Here is a 19,501-nt window from a genome sequence, read left to right on the forward strand (position 1 = left end):
GGACTTGCTTAGTGATCTTAACTTCCATTTTAAGCACTTCCTACAGACTCCCTAGATCAGTGATTCTCAACCTTTTTCTGACTGGGACCTATTTGCAAAGGTCCTTGGCTGGTCCCTGACCCACACCCCGCCGGTCCTACTACTGCAGGGCCCATAGTCCCCTGCTCCCTGGCCATCCTGGGGTTGACTCCCCGACCCACAGCCTCCTGCCCCTACCCAGTCATGCCAGAGTGGTCCCCAGCTGTCCCTGTCCCACTTGGGCCAGAGTGCAGTGGCTGCCGTAGCTCCGGCTCACGTGGGTGGCAGCGGAGCGAATCTGACCTGGCATGGACTGGAGAGGTGGGGGGTGGGGGGGAGACACACGACTCCTGTGCCATGCCAGGCAGCCTGGTCCTAGCCCCTCCTGCCCCCTGAGCAGCATCTTCCAGTCACCTTGCCCCTGCGAGCTCAGGCTGCCACCAGCCCAGCCACACATCTCTCCTCTGCCCTTTCCCCTGCTGGATGGGGCAGGGACTTCCCTGCCACCTTCCTTTGCCCTGCCACAGTCTCAGTGCCTGGCCACGTTCCACCAGTGCCGACTGCCCCAAGGAGCCCCTTGCAGGCTGGAATGCTGCCAATTTGCAAGGGGGGACCCAGCTGTGCTTTCCCACATTTTTTTGTAGTTTGTCCACGACCCTTTCAAGTATTCTCACGACCCACTTTTGGGTCACGACCCGTGGGTTGTGAAACTCTGCCTCAGATCAACTGCTTTGAATCGTGGCAGTCAATTAAGCCCTTCATCTTTCTGCAGCAGGTGTGCTCAGTTCTGTGCAGTTTGTGGCGCAGGCGTGCTTTAAAGAGAATCATAAAAATTAAAACCCCCTCCGTTCTGCAGGGACGTTTAAACCTCATGGACTAGGCTTTGGCCCAGGATCTGGAGCCAAAAACTCACCACCAAAGCTGTGCAGCATACAGTCAGCCTGGCTGAGGTGCTCCACCCCTGAAGGGCCTGTCCTTCCTCGCTATCATATGCATACACTTCTTAAAGTGCACCAGGATGCATCAAAAATGAATGGCACTATACAAATATTATGACTGCTAGTCAATGCAACAGACGTGACAAAAAGAGATAAATAACACACAGCAATTATTAAAGCATGCAAAGCGCAGCAGTTAAAAAGTCAGAGAGAGAAATACAATCATGGCTGTGACAAGACTAAAAAAAACCCAAACTCTTGAGTTTGAAAGTGGAAGTGACTGAATTGCCACTGATATCATAATAACATCTCACACTTACACTGCTCATTTTTCACTGCAAGGAATGTATACGGCTTTGCAAATATTAATGAAACCTCACAGAACACTGGTAAGGCTAGGAAGTAGTACTTCCATTTTACAGATGAGAAACCAAAGCCCAGGGCCAGAACAGTGCTATCAGAGCCAAAATTAGACCCCTAAGGGGAATTCATATATTCTAGGTAACCATCATAAAGGGCAGGGCTTCATTGACAGCAAGTTTCAGCCCCCCCAAAATGGCATCAGCCTTCTTTTAGGCAGGCCACTTCCTAAAGAGATGAGCAGGGACTGCTACTCAGATATGCGTGCAGAATGGAAAGAGATAGGCTTTTCATTAGGATGTTAAAGCTGTGCCATGGATCAATAGCACAAATGCAAAAAGACAGCGTTTATCCTTAAAATAATTTCTTGCCTACTCATTTTTGTAGCAACATACTGTATTTTGAAGATGCTTGTCACCTTGGTATCTAGGCATCATACAGTGCAGAAAGACCAGAAAAAACAGAAAGCAGGGGCCCCTCATATGCCAAACCCAAGGGCTCCGTGTAGGGCTGACCTGCATAGCTTAGCATCACATGTCAGCTGGAAGTTACTTGGCACCTACAGTGAGGTGACTGGCATCCTGTACATACTCCAGATGGAAGTTTGCTAATCCACCCTGGTTTGCTACATGTGGCTCTAAAAATCATCCGTTCAGTGCATTTTTGATCAAAAGAAACCATGTCTGAGATTCATCTGAAGTCACAGGAAGCACTCAGTACCAGGGCCAGCTCCAAAAACAAGCCTCCAATGCATTCTGGAAAAGCAGGGGAAACCTGTAAAGACTAGTGAATCTCACAGTCCAAGTCAAATCTCTGCAATGACAGAGTGTTTTGAAAGCTTAGAACAACACAGAAATACAAACAGCATTCCCTTCACCCCTCATCCCCTTTAAAAGGCACTGAGGACACCATTTGAGACTTTCATCTCCTCAGTAAAACACTGCCATCCTGGAGTCTGCAATGCTCCCCATAAGAATAGAGTGGGAACAAAGCTGAGCAAGTGCAAGTTTTCACTGCTGATAAGCACAGCCAAAAAGAACTATGGCTCAGCACTTTCAATTGCTGAACACGGCCCATATAGCACAGAACGTGACACCACTGATATCAAATGATAGGCCTTGATCCTGATATTACCAACATACAAAAACAGCTCCAACATGGCGTATCCCAAGCCACAGGAAAGCACAGCAAGAGAGTGGACAGGGTCCTAGACTATGACTCAGGAGTTCTGGGCTTTACTCCCAGGTGGCACTGGTCTGTTGAGGGATCTTAGGGAAAAAGTAGCCTGATCCAGAAAAACCACAATGACAATGAACTCCTTTGTAACACGTTTTTTGAGATCTTCTGGTGAAAAGCGCTTGATACTATGCTTTCAGGATAAAGCCCAAGAAGCGTCTCAAAGAAAGAAATCAAATTGCAACCAAACCTACATAAACTTATCCCATGTCGTCTGAAATGCAGCTGCAAACATAACTGAGGTCAAAATTGAACAGCTCGTGCCTGACCTTTCCAATTATGGCATAAAATAATTAAATGATTTATGCTATAGCAGAAAGGTCAGCTCAGATTTGTAAGTTCGCCTTCATCACCCTAGCTCCAGTGCTCCCTGAGTGCGCGTGCCCTCTTATGACCGTGGTCCTTTCGTGAGGGAACATTTAGACTAATATTGTTAGCTAACACTCATGAAGAAAACTCTCTCTTGCTATTTTACTCTCTCTTGGATCCAGTAGAGGTATGGGCAAAGGACAGATTGTGAGTCAAAGAGGAGAAAACTCTGTGTCGATTTCCTTGTGTTGAGAAGGAATTCTTTGGAGACTGAAACTTAGCTTCTCCCCGGATCGATTAACTCTGTATCTCTGGTCACGAGCTGTTAGAGCTCCTCCATGACAAAGGAATTAAGTATCGTAAGGAGTGAAACGACCCAAACCTACTGCCATCCTATAAAAGGTAGTTTTATGTTTAACAGGTAAAAGCTCCACAGACTCCCACTATATAGTACAATAAAGCACAAGACATTTTGGGTCTTAAAGCCATGGTTCCATCTGAATCGACATCAAAGAGCTCACTGCATTTTTTCTATCAGAGTTTACCACTTCACCTTCTAACAATTTTTCTTTTCAAACCTTTTGCTGCAGTGGAAAGGGTGCACCCTCCCTGAGATGACTTCAGTCGGGTGGTGTAGCCTGTAGCCTTTGAAAGAAAATACTCAAAGTAAAGCCCCTCTGTCTGGAAAGGAGCATTTCGTCTGATGTTGAAACAAGCAGCATACCACAGGAGTGATTTACCTTGATAATCAAGGCTTTGGGTAGAAATGCCCCGATCTTAAGATATAACTTGTAACCCAGTAGCCAAGAAAGAGGTGTTTGCTTCCAATCGGGCACTCAGACCTTCTATTTTTGAACATGTAAAAATTAAATATTTAGGCAGAAGCAGCTTGAATTCACTCACCCATAAAGCTTCCTCTCCTTCACTTTCCTCTTCAGTCAACTCCGCTCCTGTTCACCCACCGAGCTAACATCGGTTGATAAATTCCACATGAGACAGTCACCTCAACACAACTGGAGGGGAAAAAGAGATCAACAAGTTGTGTTTCCTAACACCAAAGACTTCTTTAAGTTGGAAGAGTATCCAGGTTTTAGTCATATTGGTCCAGAGGAAAAAACAACCAGGACTCATAGTAGAGACGATACCCTTTATTAAACCAACACAATTTTTGCAAAAAAAATTCTTCAATTGCAAGCTTTTGGGCACAAACACCCGAAAAAGCTTGCAATTAAAGAATTTTTTTTGCCAAAAATCTTATTGAATCTTATGATATCTAATAAAAGACATCATCTCTACTATGAGTCCTGATTGCTAAATTGAAAGATAGACTCTTACCCATGATCTTTTATTCATTCTGAAACACAAATATATTTCATGTTGAAGCACTGCTTCAACAAACCAATTTTGTCAATAGAGGATATACTATATATGGGGTCTTAAGCTACCCATGGTCCCTCGCTACAACGGGAACAGCTAACTAAAAAAAACAAAACAAACACTCCTGATAGCCAGTGCTTTCCTGAAGCTGCATCACTTGCACAGACAAGGGAGGAAAGGAAGAGTTAAGAAGAGATGCAAGGACAGCACACAGTATTTCAAACACGTGTCACGTGTGTGAGGGCAGGACACAAAGCATACATTTTTTGGGGGGGGGGTATGTTGCACATGGACAATTAAAGGGGCACGGCCTAATTTTAAACCCCAAAAGCAGGCCTTTTTAAAAAGGCAATGGGGGAGGTAGAAACACACTCAAAGCTACTCTGAAAAGAAAAGCATGCGGGGTCTTTTGAAGGGTCGATGAAACGCGCTGCAACCCTCACCAACAGCTATGTGCAAATCAGCTTCGAAACCAGGGATCTGTCCCCATTGCACTCGCGCGACCCACAACCAAGAGTGGTCAAGCAGGAAGTCCCCTCCCTCCCTCTCCAGCATCGTGGGGGAACAGAGATGATCAATACACAAAAAACAACCAACATCCGGCAGTGGGACGCCACATCCCCGCGCCACCCCAATCAGCCCAGCCCACCCAGGAGGCAACAGAGATGTGCAGAAATGAAGCTGGTCCTCCTCTCTCGGGTGACCTGGAAACAGAGCCAGGAGGGCCGGCTCCTCGCAAGCGGCTCTTTCGGGGCATGCGTGAAGGCCGGAGGGCCGGCAAACCACTGCCCTGAGCCCGGGAGGAGATGGGCAAGGGACGGGGGGCAAGGCCCGGCCCCAAGGGGACGTGGATCTCCTTCTCCCGGGCGGGACGGAGGGGGTGTTTACTGGCACGGCCGGGGCCGGGGCCGCCGGCGGAGGGAGGGGAGGAGGGAGCAGGCCAGGCCCGGCCCAGTCCGGTCCCCCCACCCCAGCCCCGCGCTCACCGCCCGCCGGCCGCGGCCCGCGCTCACCCGGAAGCAGCTCGTCGGCCGCCAAACATCACGTGAGCGCCGGGTCACGTGAGCCGCGCGCCGGGGGCGTTGCCGTGGAGACAGCGCGGGAGTCATTCCGCCTCGAGACCGGCGTGCATTGCGGCTCCGCGGGGTGGGGGGAGCACGATCGCGGGGCCGAGGTATATGACGTCATGGTTTTCTCCGCTTAAAAAAAGAAAAGAAAAGAAAAATCCCCAATTTCCGGTTTAAAACAAAAAAAAAATCAAGTCACAGTCTACCGTGATTTAACTGAAACTGTATCTAGAAATTAATTAATGAATAAATGAATTAAAGAATTTGTGTTTGGTTGGTCTAATAAAAGCCATCGCTGTGGGTCTGGCTCTTAGCGGTGTTTCATTTAAATCGTGCGGAAATGTGGATTCGGGGTTACTTCTTTCGTCCCCCAAATCAGGGATTTTTTGGGTCTTTTTAGATCAGAGAAATAAATCCCTGAATCGGCGACGATGCAATCACAGGACCGTGGCGCTACCACCGTGACCATAGGTCGCCGACAAACGATAGTTTCTGTTGCCACGTGTGATGTCACCGCAGTGAAGTCGCCGGAGGGCCAAGTGACCTCACCCCCTGGCACCAGCTTCTTCCCGGGCACCGCAGTGACATCACAAGCCTGGAACCTTGAACAGGTGATGATGCAATCGCAGGGCCATCGCGCAAGCACCGTGGGACAAGCGACAGTGAAGTCATCAGAGAGCTGAGTGACCTCACACCGTGGTGCCACGGCAGTGACATCACAAACCAGGATCCCTTAACCAGCGATGATGCAATCACAGGACCGTCATGCTACCACCATGACCGTAGGTCACAGTCCAGCGACAGTTTCTGTCAGCGCGTGTGATGTCACCGCAGTGAAGTCACCAGAGGGCTGGGTGACCTCAGACCCTGGCGCCAGCTTCTTCCCAGGCACCGCAGTGACATCACATAGCAGCACTGCAGGAAGGTATTACAGCACGGCAGTGTCCAGTGAAAGGCTGCGGCCCTCTCCTCTGTGATGACCTCACAGCCTTTTGTGACACAAGCCTGTCACGCCAGATGTCTGCCTGCCCGGGCTGCAGGAAGCAGAGCGCAGGGTGCGGATCCAGACCGGCCCCACCCGCCGGTAACAGCAACAACCGGCCCCTGCCCGACGTGCAGCCGCCACTGCCCCGGGGAAGGGACAGCATGGAAAACTACATGTTCTTGGCAAGCCAAACCTGTTTCTGTATCATTCGGATTGTGTGCGAAACTTCCAGTAAATGTTATGACACGTACATGACACGGGAACAAACAGAAACCAGCCGCTGGAATGGGGTTTGCTCCAGTCCAAAGTTTGTCTCCGCCTCCCGTTGTATATACTGTCCGTTCGCTTGGCTGAGACCTCGCAGAAAAGCCCACGCATTACTAACGAGGTTGTCCGTGTCTCTGGTGCTTAATCCCTCAGTGACGGCTCCGTCATCTCTGCGATGACTGGTTGTGACATCGCACGGGGAGATAAGGCATGCAGAGAGTGACAGAGCAGCAGCGCGTGACCCTGCCTGACAACAAATCTTCCTGATTTCCCACAAACACCCTTTGTGGTGCTGTATGATAAGGCAGAAACTATCTAAAATGAGCAAGTTCGCTCCCGTGGCACATCCCTCAGAGAGGAAAGGGGGAACGTTTCTAAGTAGAGTTACACTAGGGGTGGCAAAATGACCTGCCATGAAGCATCTTCAACTCTGCAGTACTACAGCCCCACCAGTGCAACATCATCCTGTGAGCTACAGACCCTCCTTTGTTCAAAACCTAAGACAACTTTGCACAATTATAGACGCTAAATGGATAGAAGAAGGTTGCCCTGGTTAACAGCACAAGCCAGGGATGGGAGAAATGAATTTACTTCCTGCTCCATCACAGATCATCATGACCCTGGAGGTGAACGGGGGTGACCCTGCTTTGAGCAGGGAGCTGGACGAGGTGACCTTATGAGATCCTACTTTCCTATAATCCTCTACAACCTGTTGGGCCAAATCCGCAAGAAGGACATAATGACCCAGATCAAATGAAGGATTTAGATGCCTACAAACTAGGTGCTGTATCAGGCAGCAGGGCTACAGAGGGAAATCCAAAATCCAGAGTTCAGCACCAGCTCCCTATCTGGTGCATGGGGAGATGTATTTGATGCAAAACACTTGCAGGCCGAGCGAGGAACTACTCAGACCTAGCCGATAGGAAACCGTGAGCACCCGAGTGTGTCTGAAATGCTCTGTAAGAGCAAAGCCCGGTAGGTGAAGCATCTGAGGCATCACCATTTAGTCAGGCCTGACAGCCCCAAAGCCACTCGTGAGGGTAGGTGCTTATCATTGACAACGAGGGTGGGAAGGGACCTCAGGAGGTTGCATCTAGTCCAACCCTTGCTCAAAACAGGACCATCCCCAACTAGATCATCCTAGTCAAGGCTTTGTCTAGCTGGGTCTTATAAACCTCCAAGGAAGGAAATTCTGCAGTGTCTCTGGGTTACCTGTTCCAGTGCTTCGCTACGTTCCCCATCAGAGAGCTTTTCTTACTATCTAACCTAAACTTCCCCTTGCTGCAACTTGAGACCATGCTTACCTCCAGTCTTGGGAACTGTTGAACAGGGCACATTCAATTTAAAGCACGGCTGGATGTGGTGCTGGCCTATTTCAAGCCCTGCCCAGGACCTGGGAAAGTTGGGTCCTTTGTGGCATCCAGAGATCAAACCCACTTCCAAGAGACTGCCACGGCCACCAAGCTATCAGCTAGGCAGGAAGAAAAGCAGTCTTCGCTCCTCCTTTGGAGGCTGGGCTGCTGCATAGCAAAGAACACAAAACTGATGGAGGCAGAAGGGGAACATGTAAAAGGTTGCAGGAGCACCATGCTAGGGATAAGGTGGGTCCGCTGGGTTTTGGATTCTGCTTGCTGGACTCTCTGCATTTGACATCAAAGTCATTCGATAAGCACCAGAGAGACCAGTAACCCTCCAAGCAGGGTGCTGGCTGCTGAGAATCCCATTCTGACCTGCCTGACTTCCCCATGCATTGTAGAAGAAGTCTAATCCTGCTCCGAGGGCCAGATGCCTATGCATTAGGCACAGCTGCTCAGTACCTCAATGCCTAAGTCTTCCTATCTAGCACGTCATTGGTGCTGTACAAACAACAACAGCAATAATACAACTGCTCAAGCTGCAAAAGAAACTCTTGGGGCAAAGCCATCTCAGCAGAGGCTCCTCGACAATGAAACTCCACGCCAGAAATCAGATGAGCCCAAGGCAGACCATTTTCAGAGCACTCAGCTGTAACCATAGCTATCAACACATTATCTAGGCACCAATTACAAAGTTAAAAGCTGCATTAAGCTAGTTCATAAATGACCCTGCTGATTGCCACTCCTAGACTTGGCCACTTTGACTCCAATTTTTTTACCCTCATCTCCACCCTTTGTGACATGGATTTGTTTATAGAGGAAGGCTTTAAAAAAGAAAAAAAAGGTTGGGTGTGCTTCTGTAATGAAGTGCTATTAGGAAGAGTATTCGTTTCCTGGTTCTAGCTACGGTCCGGGTTCAAGGTTCAAAAGGCTAATACTACTGTCACGTGATTGTGTTCAGCTTCACAGGAAAAAATAGGGCTGGGAAGGCCGTCCAACCGTGCTCAAGTCCTGGCTGCTGTTACTACCAGAAAAGGACGGTCTGAACTGGATGTACTACATCACCCCAAATTTCTGGTGTGGTTGTGCTGACATCCGTGGGTCAGTCCTGGACTTGTCAGAGTAGACGTGCGGCTTCCAAAGCTATGCTATCGACACCCTTAAATATATGCATACTTTTTGCAGGGCTCATTTTCCTCTTAACGCACAGAAAATACGCCCGTGTTCTTTCTTATTAGCCTATTGACACAACATTGGTGTTATTCTGTTCCAGCACAGATGAACAGTGCTCTTGCTAACTTCCCATTAAAAAACACTTACCCACATTCCTCTGAATGTTTTGTTTGCTTCCTTTTATACATTCCTGAGAGTGCTTTGTCTCTATTTGTTTTTTCCCCCCAGTATCTGTTTCAGTGAGATAAAGAACCAAGATGCATTCAGAAACTACACGCTTTTTGCTAACAATTCTCATGGTTTTGCACAACTTGCCTAAGTTATTCAGCTCCTAGCGCAGAAAAAGAATATTTACTTGCTTATAGCTTCCATCATCTGACAATATATTGATACAAAATTCATCTCCATTGCTGCTTTCTATAGTTACACATTTAATTGGACATAATAGATTTCCTTGTTGACCTCCAGTGGGTCAATACTGTGAGTGTGAGATTATGACCAATGCTTTCCCTGGGCTAAATAAAAGACTGTTTTAATGGGAACTGCATAACTCAGGGAATTGTTAATGGAGGATTGTCTTTCACCTGTAGGTGCCAGTTTGAATTCAGCCCAAGCTGGTAATGATTCAAAGTGCTTATCACGTAGGGGCTGTCTCATTGTCCATGTGAAATAAATTTGGTGGGTCTCAGTCTGAGCGTTAGTTGACAGGTATCCATTTCACGAAACCTTCATCACAGCTGGCACAAAGAATGTCCCTTTGCAGACAGACAATCTCAGCAGAGACCCCAAGGACCAACCAGGCCATGGGAACCAAGTTCACCTCTAAAAATTCTTCTTCTATGTCAGGGCTGAAATCATGTTGGTGGGACGACACTGGAGAAGCATGCGCTACTGCTGGCCCAGGCTTTAGCTATTCTGTGGCAGCATCTACACGAGATGATGACTGCACAGTTATTACTATGCAGTCATTTAGTACCCGCATAACCAAGTACTAAATGACTGCGCAGTAACTGGCATTACTACACAGTAGCATCCCCGCACGGCTTCTGGGTGACACTGATTACTGTGCGGTAGCGTCGCATCACAGTTTGCGCCCCACAACACTACTGCATAGTACTAATGAGCTATTGCACAGTAGTAATGAGCTCCTGTGCAGTAAGCATCTTGTGTAGATGTGGCCTGTGGGTAGATGGTAGGCTTTAGTTAAAGGGGTGTTCCTCAGCACCATTCATTAGTGAAAACTAATGTTGGGTAAAAGACTAATTTCATTCTTATTGCATTATTGTCACACATTTTTGGATGATCTGAACAAACGCTACAGATGGAAACATCCCCAAATTCAGAGACAATTGAGAGCAAGAGCCTGTACCCAAACTTAATGTTTCATATTTAAGTTTCACTTAATAAAAATGGTTAGGACTTGCAAAGGAACTTCCCGGGTGCACGGAGACATAGATTATAAGGCCACTGCCATCATTTTGTTTGACCTCCTGAATAACAGAGGCCAGAGGACTTCCCTGAAGTCTTTCCCTCTTGAACTCAAGCAGATCTGTTATGGAAAAAAAAAAAACATGTACCCTAGTGATTTAAAAAATCATTGGTGATGACGAATCAACTGTAGCCTCTGATGAATGGTTTCAATAGCTAACTGCCCTCTCTGTTAAAAATCTGTGCCTTATTTCGAATCTACATCTGAAGAGAGAGGTATCTAAGACCATTAATGTTCAATGGTATCTTTTAGTGCCTTATTCCCTTACTCCCCTTGGAAATTCCCAGCCAATTAAACTAATGTTTAATACTCAAGTCTCAAAGTACTGCGGAGAGGCAGAGAAATATCACTATCCCCAATTTACAGATGTGGAAACTGCCATGCTGAGTACCACAGTGAATTGCTGTCACACACAGATGGATCAGCAGAATCCCTGTGGGGCCTCTCAGATCACCACATGTTAGGTGTGTGAATCATTTTTTGTCTTTTTTGAAAAAAAAATAATATATGCAATTTTCCCCTTCCTTTTTGATCCATTTGCTTATGGGTTTGGCAATCACATCTGCCTTCATCCTTGGAGATTATTCTGGAGTTCCTCAGAGAGACTTGAGTTTTCTTTTAAATTTCTCTTCCTTTCACTTGATTTAAACATTTTTGGCCAATTTCATGATTTAATAATGAGAAATGAAAGTGGAGCTTTAATAAGTGTTGAGGGAAGACCTCTGATTCCATCTGGGCATTAAGAGGGGTGTGAGAGGTATGTGAATCCTGTTAGGCAAACTGTCCTTTCAGAGCTCAAGTGCAGCACAGAGATAGCGAAAGCTCTTAAAACACCCACTAAAGTCAAGGAGCTGGGGAAGGCTCTGAGCACCTTGGAGGATGAGGCCCTTTAAGCTGTAATGCTAGGATACAAATGCATAGGGTCAGTGACTCTCAGCTCTCTCTCTAATACCTTTAAAAATCTGAACTCATGTACAGCTGTATCTCACTGATCAACTCAAAGCAGGTTCTCACTAAACGATTCACTTAACAATTCACAAAGACCTTAGAGTTCACAAAAGTGCTTCCAAAGTCACATCTCGGGCTGTGCAACTTATTTGGGACTTAGTAAGAGTGTTAAAGGTAACCCTTATGTTACACATAAAGCAAGCATTGTTAGACTATACACATTGTAAAACATCAGCCAACAGTTAGAAGTGATTCATGTGTCAACCTAACAAAATCAGACTGAAAAGTTAAATAAATCATAATTAGCTGCCAGTACTTTTCTGAAGAGCTGCTCCTTTTTTGGGTTGGTTTTTGACCTTATTTGGCACATTCATGAGACAGAGCAGATGCAAGCTCCTTTGTTCCACTTCCCTCCCTGCCTAACCATTAACAGCCAAAGGCAGCTTTTCAGGTAACACACTGAGACAATGCATGGATCTTGTGCTGGGTCCATTTTATCCAGCAAGTATGTCGTTGAGCACACCAAAGCATCTAACTTGCTCCCAGCTCCTTCGATATTGAAGTGGGGCAGTGATGGTACAGAATCATAGAAAATGAGGGTTGAAGGGACCTCAGGAGGTCACATCTAGTCCAGCCCTTGCTCAAAGCAGCACCAGCCTCAACTAGATCACCCCAGCAAGGCTTTGTCTAGCCAGGTATTAAAAACTTTCAAGGATGGAGACTCGACCGCCTCTCTGGGTAACCTGTTCCAGTGCTTTACTACACTCCTAGTGAGAAGGTTTTACCTAATATCCAATCTAAACTTCCCTTGCTGAAACTTGAGCCCATTGCACCTTGGCCTGTCATCTGCCCCCACTGAGAACAGTCCAGCTCCATCCCCTTTGGATCCACCCTTCAGGTAGCTGAAGGCTGCTATTAAATTCCCCCCTCAGTCTTCTCTCCTCCAGTTCCCTCAGCCTCTCCTCACAAGTCATGTCCTCCAGCCCCTAACTATTTTTGTTCCCTCTGCTGGGCTCTTTCCAATGTGTCCACACACTTTCTCGAGTGGGGGCCCAAAACTGGACACAGGACTCCAGATGTGGCCTCACCAGGGCTGAAGAGAGGGGAATAATCACTCCCTTTGATCTACTAGCAACGCTCCTACTAATGCAGCCCAGGATGCTGTTACCCTTCTTGGCAATAAGTGCACACTGCTGGCTCATATTCAGCTTATTGTCCACTGTCACCCCCAGGCCCTTTTCTGCAAAGCTGCTTAGCCAGTCAGCCCCCAGCTTGTACTGGCGCATGGGATTGTTCAATCCTAAATTCAGGACTTTGCACTTGTCCTATTGAACCTCATGAGATTTCTTTTGGTCCAATCTTCCAATTTGTCAAGGTCCCTCTGAATCCTAGCCCTACTCTCCAGCATATCTATTACTGCCCCCAGCTTGGTGTCATCTGTAAACTTGCTGAGGATGCACTCCATCCCATTTTCCAGATGGCTGAGTATATGATAAACAAAGGAAATGTACAGGGAAGTGATTTTTTTTTTGTTGTAGTTATATTGTCACTGGGTTATTCTAATCTGGGATAACTGACTGGTCTAGCACATAGCCCTATGGGACTCAGTACACTCACTCCTGTTTGATCTTGCAAACTAAAGGTATACCCACACGATGTTTCTTGTGAGTGCGGGGAAGGACATTTCCAACAATGTATTTCCCAGTCCCATTCATGTGCCCGCACCCAGAAATGTAACAGTGAAGCCACGTCAGGATTTTCCCCTATGGCCACTCTCAACTACACTGGAGACAGAGGTCCGGAGTCTGGCCACAGGTCCCCCTCCCCAATGTAGCTTCACCACTTCATTTCCAGGTTGGACACTGGGCATGTGTGAGCCAGTGGGGGTGGATGGGGAATGAGCATCCCTCCCTGAACATGTTGGGAATATGGCACAGATGGATTCTGAGCAGTCCTGATTTGTATGTGGATAGGAAAGTGCCTGGAAACGCTGACTGCCACTGGCACAAGCCAAGAAGGCATGATCAAGTGCTTGGCAAATAGCAAACTACAGAACCTGACTAAGTAGAAAGCCTCCATTCATCCTCATCATTGCTTCTGAGGTGATGGATGGGAGTAAAAAAAAATGGATGGGTCTGCTTACATAGCAGTGTGTTTTTAAATGCTTGACCAGAGTGTGGAGTCCAGGGGCCAGGGTCCACTTGTGTTGCAGCTTTGTAAAAAAAATGTGAACCCATAAATAATAAATCTAAGGGCTGCAAGAACAGCCCAGCTCACCTCCACTGTTAAATTAAAGTGCACAGGAGCAGGCTTTTCTGTAATAAAACTGTCTTCCCGTAGCAGCTTGGAGCCCTCATCAGGGAGCAGGTTCCCCGGTGCAAGGTGCTGTACAAACACAGCATGTAAATATTCCAAACCACAGAAGTCTGCATAAGGCAAAACCAACTGACATCAGAGCTGCTAAGAGCAAAATGCAAACTAAAAGCAGAGATACGGAGGGGCCTTCGCTTATGAGTTAGAGTACAGAAACTCCTGGCTTCTAAACCCAGCCTTGCCATTGATTTACTGTGCCATCTTGGGCAAGTCACTTTGCCTTTCTGTGCAAGACAGAGCTGATCATGAGATCATGTCTGCACAGCATTTTCAACATCAAGGCCACATCTTATTTCACTTATTCGGCATAAGCCACGGCGAAGGCTATTCCATACCTATCAAATGAAGACTATTCCACAAGATGCGAATGGGCCCTCTTGCTTGCTGCTTTCTGTGAGTTAGTCTTATGGCTAAAATGATGGTGTGTTACACACTAGTGTTTGTTTAGGGATCTGAACATGGTGGAATATGATTGCACTTAGGCACCTAAATCTGTTTAGCCATCTAAGAGGTGGAATAGGATTTGGCCCACACAGCAAAATCTTGGCTGCAGTGATGTCAATGGGGAAATCTCCATGGACTTTGTGGTCAGGCTTTCACCTGCAAAGTGCAAGCTGAGCGGTGACTTGCGGTATTAGGGGTAGCAGTGAATGTGGAAGACAGAAGGATACCGATAAGAAAGCCACGGTCATTGAGTATGCGCGTGTCCAAGTGAGCTGCTTGGGAGCACATTAGCATTACATGTATGTCCTTGCTCAGCACAGTGCTGGAGGCTAACTGGGAGAAAAGCCCTCCTCCCTTGTTCACCGTGTGCATCTACAGGTAAAAAAACTCTCTGTGCCCATCAGCCAGGGCAGGCTTTTCATTCTAGTGTTAGGGCTCAGACAGAGGGCAGGCATGATGGGAGCTGGCATCACAAGCTGCTCAGCAGCATCCTCCTTTGCCTCTGGATTCCTGCCTCACCACAAACCATTTGTCAAACTAGCTGTGGCAGGTGCAAAAGGAAACCGAGGGCACCGGCTACACTAGGACTGCTCACCAAGCTGACATGGTGCATATGACCCTGGCCCAACCAATGCTGCAGACCCTCCTAGTGGATGAATAATTCCTTTAACAAGCTGTAATTCTCTGGATGGGAGACACCGCTATCTCTCTCTACAGCTTAGAGAGAGTTGACTTCAGCTCGTTCCCCGCCCGAAGAGAACAAAAACAGAAGGAGCTGCCAAGAACGAGTCCCGCTCTCGCATTCCAGCGTCCGACAGCCAGCAGCACAAACCGCATGGGGAAGCGCTGGCTTTTGCAACCTTCACGGAGACCATCTCTGGTACTACAGAAGAACAGCAGCAGGGGCTCTGGACATGGGTAGGACAGGCCCTGCCTTTGCCAATCCCTGTGGGGTCAGCTTTTAGTGTTGCGAGGCAAATCACCAGCTGTGTAGCCTGCTCTCAGCTTGAAATGGGCCTGGCTTTTCTGAATGAACGGGAAAGATACAGCCAAAGTCAAGGTCCCTTCTTGTACAGCTCCAAGCACTGGGAATCCCATGCTGGGGGCGGTCCCTAAGACTGGTCTTAGGAAGGCTGCTGCCCTATCCTGTAGGAAACTGGCTTTTATAATAACGGGCCATTAATATTAAAAGACACTCTGCAAATCTCTACCATCTTGCAAACCCTGGGCAAGCTTGACTGAATTAAACCTCACAATAAGCCTCAGCAATGTGACTCCATGTAAAGCATTTCTTTGACTTCCACATTATCACAGTACCTGAATTCTTCATGCTCTTTAATGGGTTTATCCTTGTAAAACCACACACTGACTGGTACAGCAAGGAATTCAATTCCAGGTCTCCCACCACCCCACCCAGTGCCCCAGCCTCTTCGCACCACTTCCTCCTTAAAGTAGGCAGCATCCCTGTTCCATCGGTGGGGAAACTGAGGCACAAAGAGGTTGCACAAACAGTTTCAATCCCTACAAGTCAGTGGTGCTGCTGAGAACAGTGTGTCCACAGGCTGGCAAGGCTTCTCCCTCAAGGATTCTGGGCTGCTTTAGGAACCAGCTCTGAGCCCCTGGTATAAATTACAACAGCCCCTTGACAGGCTTTAATTTACTCCGGCTTCCCCACGGCTGCCAGCCATCAACTGTGCAGCAGCTCGGAATAAATGGGTTATGCTCACTCCTTGCTCCTGCCGCAGCGGTGGCCACCTCCCTCTTTGAACGGTGCAATAGATGTGGGAGCTGGGACGGTACAGAAAAGGAGCCTGCTTCTCTTAATGCTAATGTGATCAGCATTAGCTCATATTGTTTTACCCCACAGGTTTGAGCTGGAAGGGAATCCAGCAGAAAGCAGCCAGCACCCTTCTCTGACCCCAGCTCCATCAGGGGTTATGGGAAGCTATGGGGAAGTGATTGTTGTTTGGGATTCTGACAGGCCAGAAAAATTGGCCAGCATGGCTCCGGAGGAATAACTGGCACAGTGATTCTTTTCTGGTATAACTCCTCCATGTGGGCGCGCTACTCGGGGATAAAATGGCTTCACTCCAGAGCAATTACTCTCTTCCAGAATGTATTGTCCACAATGGGGGAAAGAGATACCACGACATCCATAATGCGATAGTTACCCCACAACTATGCAAGCTGATTTCCTGATGTAGACGGGTCTTAACGAACCTCCACCTTTCCTTCCCGTCTTAACTTGACACCGGAATATGCATTTTGTTTACCCACTCACCTCCGCAGCCCCATCCCATCACCATCTGAAATAGGCCTCTTAATGGGAGAAAGCGTTATCACACCAGGACCCAGGCTACACCAGTGCTTAGCAGCATTGCTGGGTTTCAGAATCCTTACCACATTGTGACCTCCGTTTAAGCTGCCTGCAGACTAAACCTGCCGTGGCTGACAAATGGCACAGCAGTAATACCAGAGGCTGTGTGTTCATCTAGTTGTCCCAGCTTAGTTCTGCAAGCAATAATCAGAGCATCTTCTGTGACTGCACTCACAACCGTGCTAGGGCCGTTTACTGTAAACTCTGGAAGAACAATTGGTTTGAGGCAGACAAATCAGTCATCTTAATACTCACCTGGGAATAACAGTAGTCTCCCTCCCACACACGCTCATTTGCATTTGCTTTTGGCTTAGAAATAAATTACTTCACAACTCAGCTCAGCAAGACCTAGTCTGAGAAGCCAAAAGGAATAAACTCATCAACAGGACCTGGGAGTTGAGGTGAGGGCTGATGTGAGACTTGAAGTATTCGCATTTTGGGAATGGAAGCAACACTACCTTTTTGGTTTTTTGGAGGGGCTGGGAGGGGGACTGTGGAGTTTAAGGGGCTGTCCTTAGTTGGTATAAACTAGGATAACTCCCCTGTGGTTAGTGAATCTGCTACTTACTTCATTAGAGGCCCTAGCCCACACTGGGTGTGTCTACACGTGCTATTAGTGTGAGATGAATAAACTCTGGAGCTTATTTGCTCCCAGCTGCAGTGTCTCCACGTGCACCCAGGACTGCAGCAAGCCGAGCTGGGTTGGAGCAGCCCTGCTGGCACGGGACCTGGGGGGTCAGCCTGCCGACCCAGGGCTGCTCCCCCTGGCCCAATGTGCTGTGGAGGGGCTGGCTGGGGCACAAGGGTGCTTCAGTGTGGGGTTAGCTGGCAAGCAGGCCCTGCACTGAAGCCCCCTCATGCCCCAGCCAGCAAGGGGAGCGGAGTAAAAAAACTCTACAGCCAGATACTACTTCTATTTACAAGTACTATCCTGCCGTGGAGTAGATTAGCTTACTCCAACCTAATAGGGGTGCACGTGTAGTCGTGCAACATTTAGTACATAGCTATTTAGTCCACTCCACAGGTAATGTCTTGTATAGATGTGCCAACCAAGTGTTAAACCCTTGTTATGCTCCATTTCAGCTTGGCTCTCTAATGTACATTTGACTAGATCTTCAGTGGGTGCGAATCAAAATAGATCCACTGCAATCCCCACTGATTTGGAGCGGCAGGGATCTGCAAGCCAGTTATTCACAACGGCCTAAACCGGGCAGAAGTGACTCTGTTAACATTACCTTTAAATTCCAGGGACAATTTTAACAAGCCTCCCCTTGCAGCCTTAGGTCAGCACACATGAAACAGAAGAGAAAACCGAGCAGAAATCGCGTGGAAACCAACTGCCCTATTCTCCTTAATCAAGCCCAGAAACATGCCTACGATGAGCAGCATAAACAGTGCAATGTAAATATTAAGCCTCCCTGTTTTAATACTGGAGCTGTGGCTCATCACATTGCAAAGGATGCTGCCATTCAACATGAGTATTTGGATACGTACTTTATACCACAGGGAGATAACTCAGTGATGAGGGCGATATGAAAACCCATATGGAAAATACATAATCATTAATCTTTTACAGTTGGCCATTGGCAGTTGGGTAGTAGCGGACTGACAGCTGTGCTAGTAAGCACAGTGCTGGAGCATGAAGAGGAAAGGAGCGCATTTGCCTAATTAAGATAGCTGCCTTCACATTCATTACTGACGTCCTTTCAGCAGATCTTCTAGGAAGCTGATTTTGTGGTTGCACTTGGCACTATTAATGGCTGCAGTGTCTCACCTCAGAGGCAGCTACACATCACAAGTGGATCAGTCAATTCCCGGTTGTAGTTTGGAAAGTCCTCTGAGACAAAGAGGAGCAATATTTTTGCTGTAAAACGGACTATTAATTCAATCAGAGCAGAGCACATTCCCGCTTGACAAATCTCCCCGCAAGATGTATAGACCTGTCCCTTACACCGATCCAAGTGATACAGGGCTGGATTTTACACAGCGGCATCCAGTACGGGAGGAGCCTATTTATACTGACTTCATCGCTGCTCCTTTGTACCGTGATGAGCTCAGCTCTGTATTTTCCACCGGGCTGCAACCATGCAAACAGAATGGCATTTCCAGTGTTTGGGGTGCTTTATAGTCTGGTAAGCAGGTGTTTATACCACCCTTGTCCTCAGCTTTACAAGCTCTATGTCAGTCTAGCTCCTCCTCCAATTAAAACAATGGTGCCTGCCCCCATTTAGATGGTGCCCAGCCTAACAGTAGCATCTTTGCATTCAATATATGTCATTCTTCACCCCGTGTTTCTTTTGCAGCATCTGTTGGACTTTTGCACATTGAAGGGCAATCCTGCCTTTACCTTGCACTGCTTTGATACTCGAGTAACTCCATATGCTTCCCTGGCGCTGCTCTTGATTGGCGCCAGTTTGAGCTTAGATTCAGACCCCTGCCTGTACCAAGAGCACAAACCATTCCCACTCCACTGGAGTCCATGCCTATGTAAAACCCAAGGAGAAGCTGGACCCAAAGTCCTGTCCACATTGTGGTATAGAAGGTCAGCGACAGGTGATCATTAGAAGAGCAAGACAGAATGAAAGCAGGCAGAGGGCTGCTTTTTCTATGTGAACAGGTCTTTTTCATTCTTCCTTATGGGAAACCCACTGTCTCTCACCCTGTTCTCATTAAGAAACTGGGGGGCTGTGGTGTAGACACCCACACAGTCAGATGTGTCGCCAACTGGCTGGAGGGCCGCACCCAGAGGGTGGTAGTGGATGGGTCCTTCTCAACCTGGAAGGAC

The 19,501-nt window shown here is 47.6% G+C and overlaps 1 protein-coding gene across 2 annotated transcripts in view; it reads right to left on the minus strand.

Annotated features, from left to right (window-relative positions):
• TBCEL (tubulin folding cofactor E like) overlaps positions 1-5,304 on the minus strand; it is a 28,468-nt gene extending 23,164 nt beyond the window's left edge. The window contains exons 1-3 of one of the 2 annotated variants that reach the window (XM_019547058.1): positions 5,252-5,304; positions 3,765-3,874; positions 1,832-2,071 (exon numbers count right to left, since the gene is read on the minus strand). In XM_019547058.1, the coding sequence (XP_019402603.1) occupies positions 1,832-1,847 (16 nt within the window). In that variant the 5' untranslated portion in view covers positions 1,848-2,071; positions 3,765-3,874; positions 5,252-5,304. The remainder of the gene's footprint in view (positions 1-1,831; positions 2,072-3,764; positions 3,875-5,251) is intronic. The other variant, XM_019547059.1, reaches the window with a different exon arrangement.
• Positions 5,305-19,501: the final 14,197 nt, after the last annotated feature.

This window comes from Crocodylus porosus, unplaced genomic scaffold (assembly GCF_001723895.1).
Source record: "Crocodylus porosus isolate Cpor-Errol unplaced genomic scaffold, CroPor_comp1, whole genome shotgun sequence".
NCBI classification, from domain to species: Eukaryota; Metazoa; Chordata; order Crocodylia; family Crocodylidae; genus Crocodylus; species Crocodylus porosus.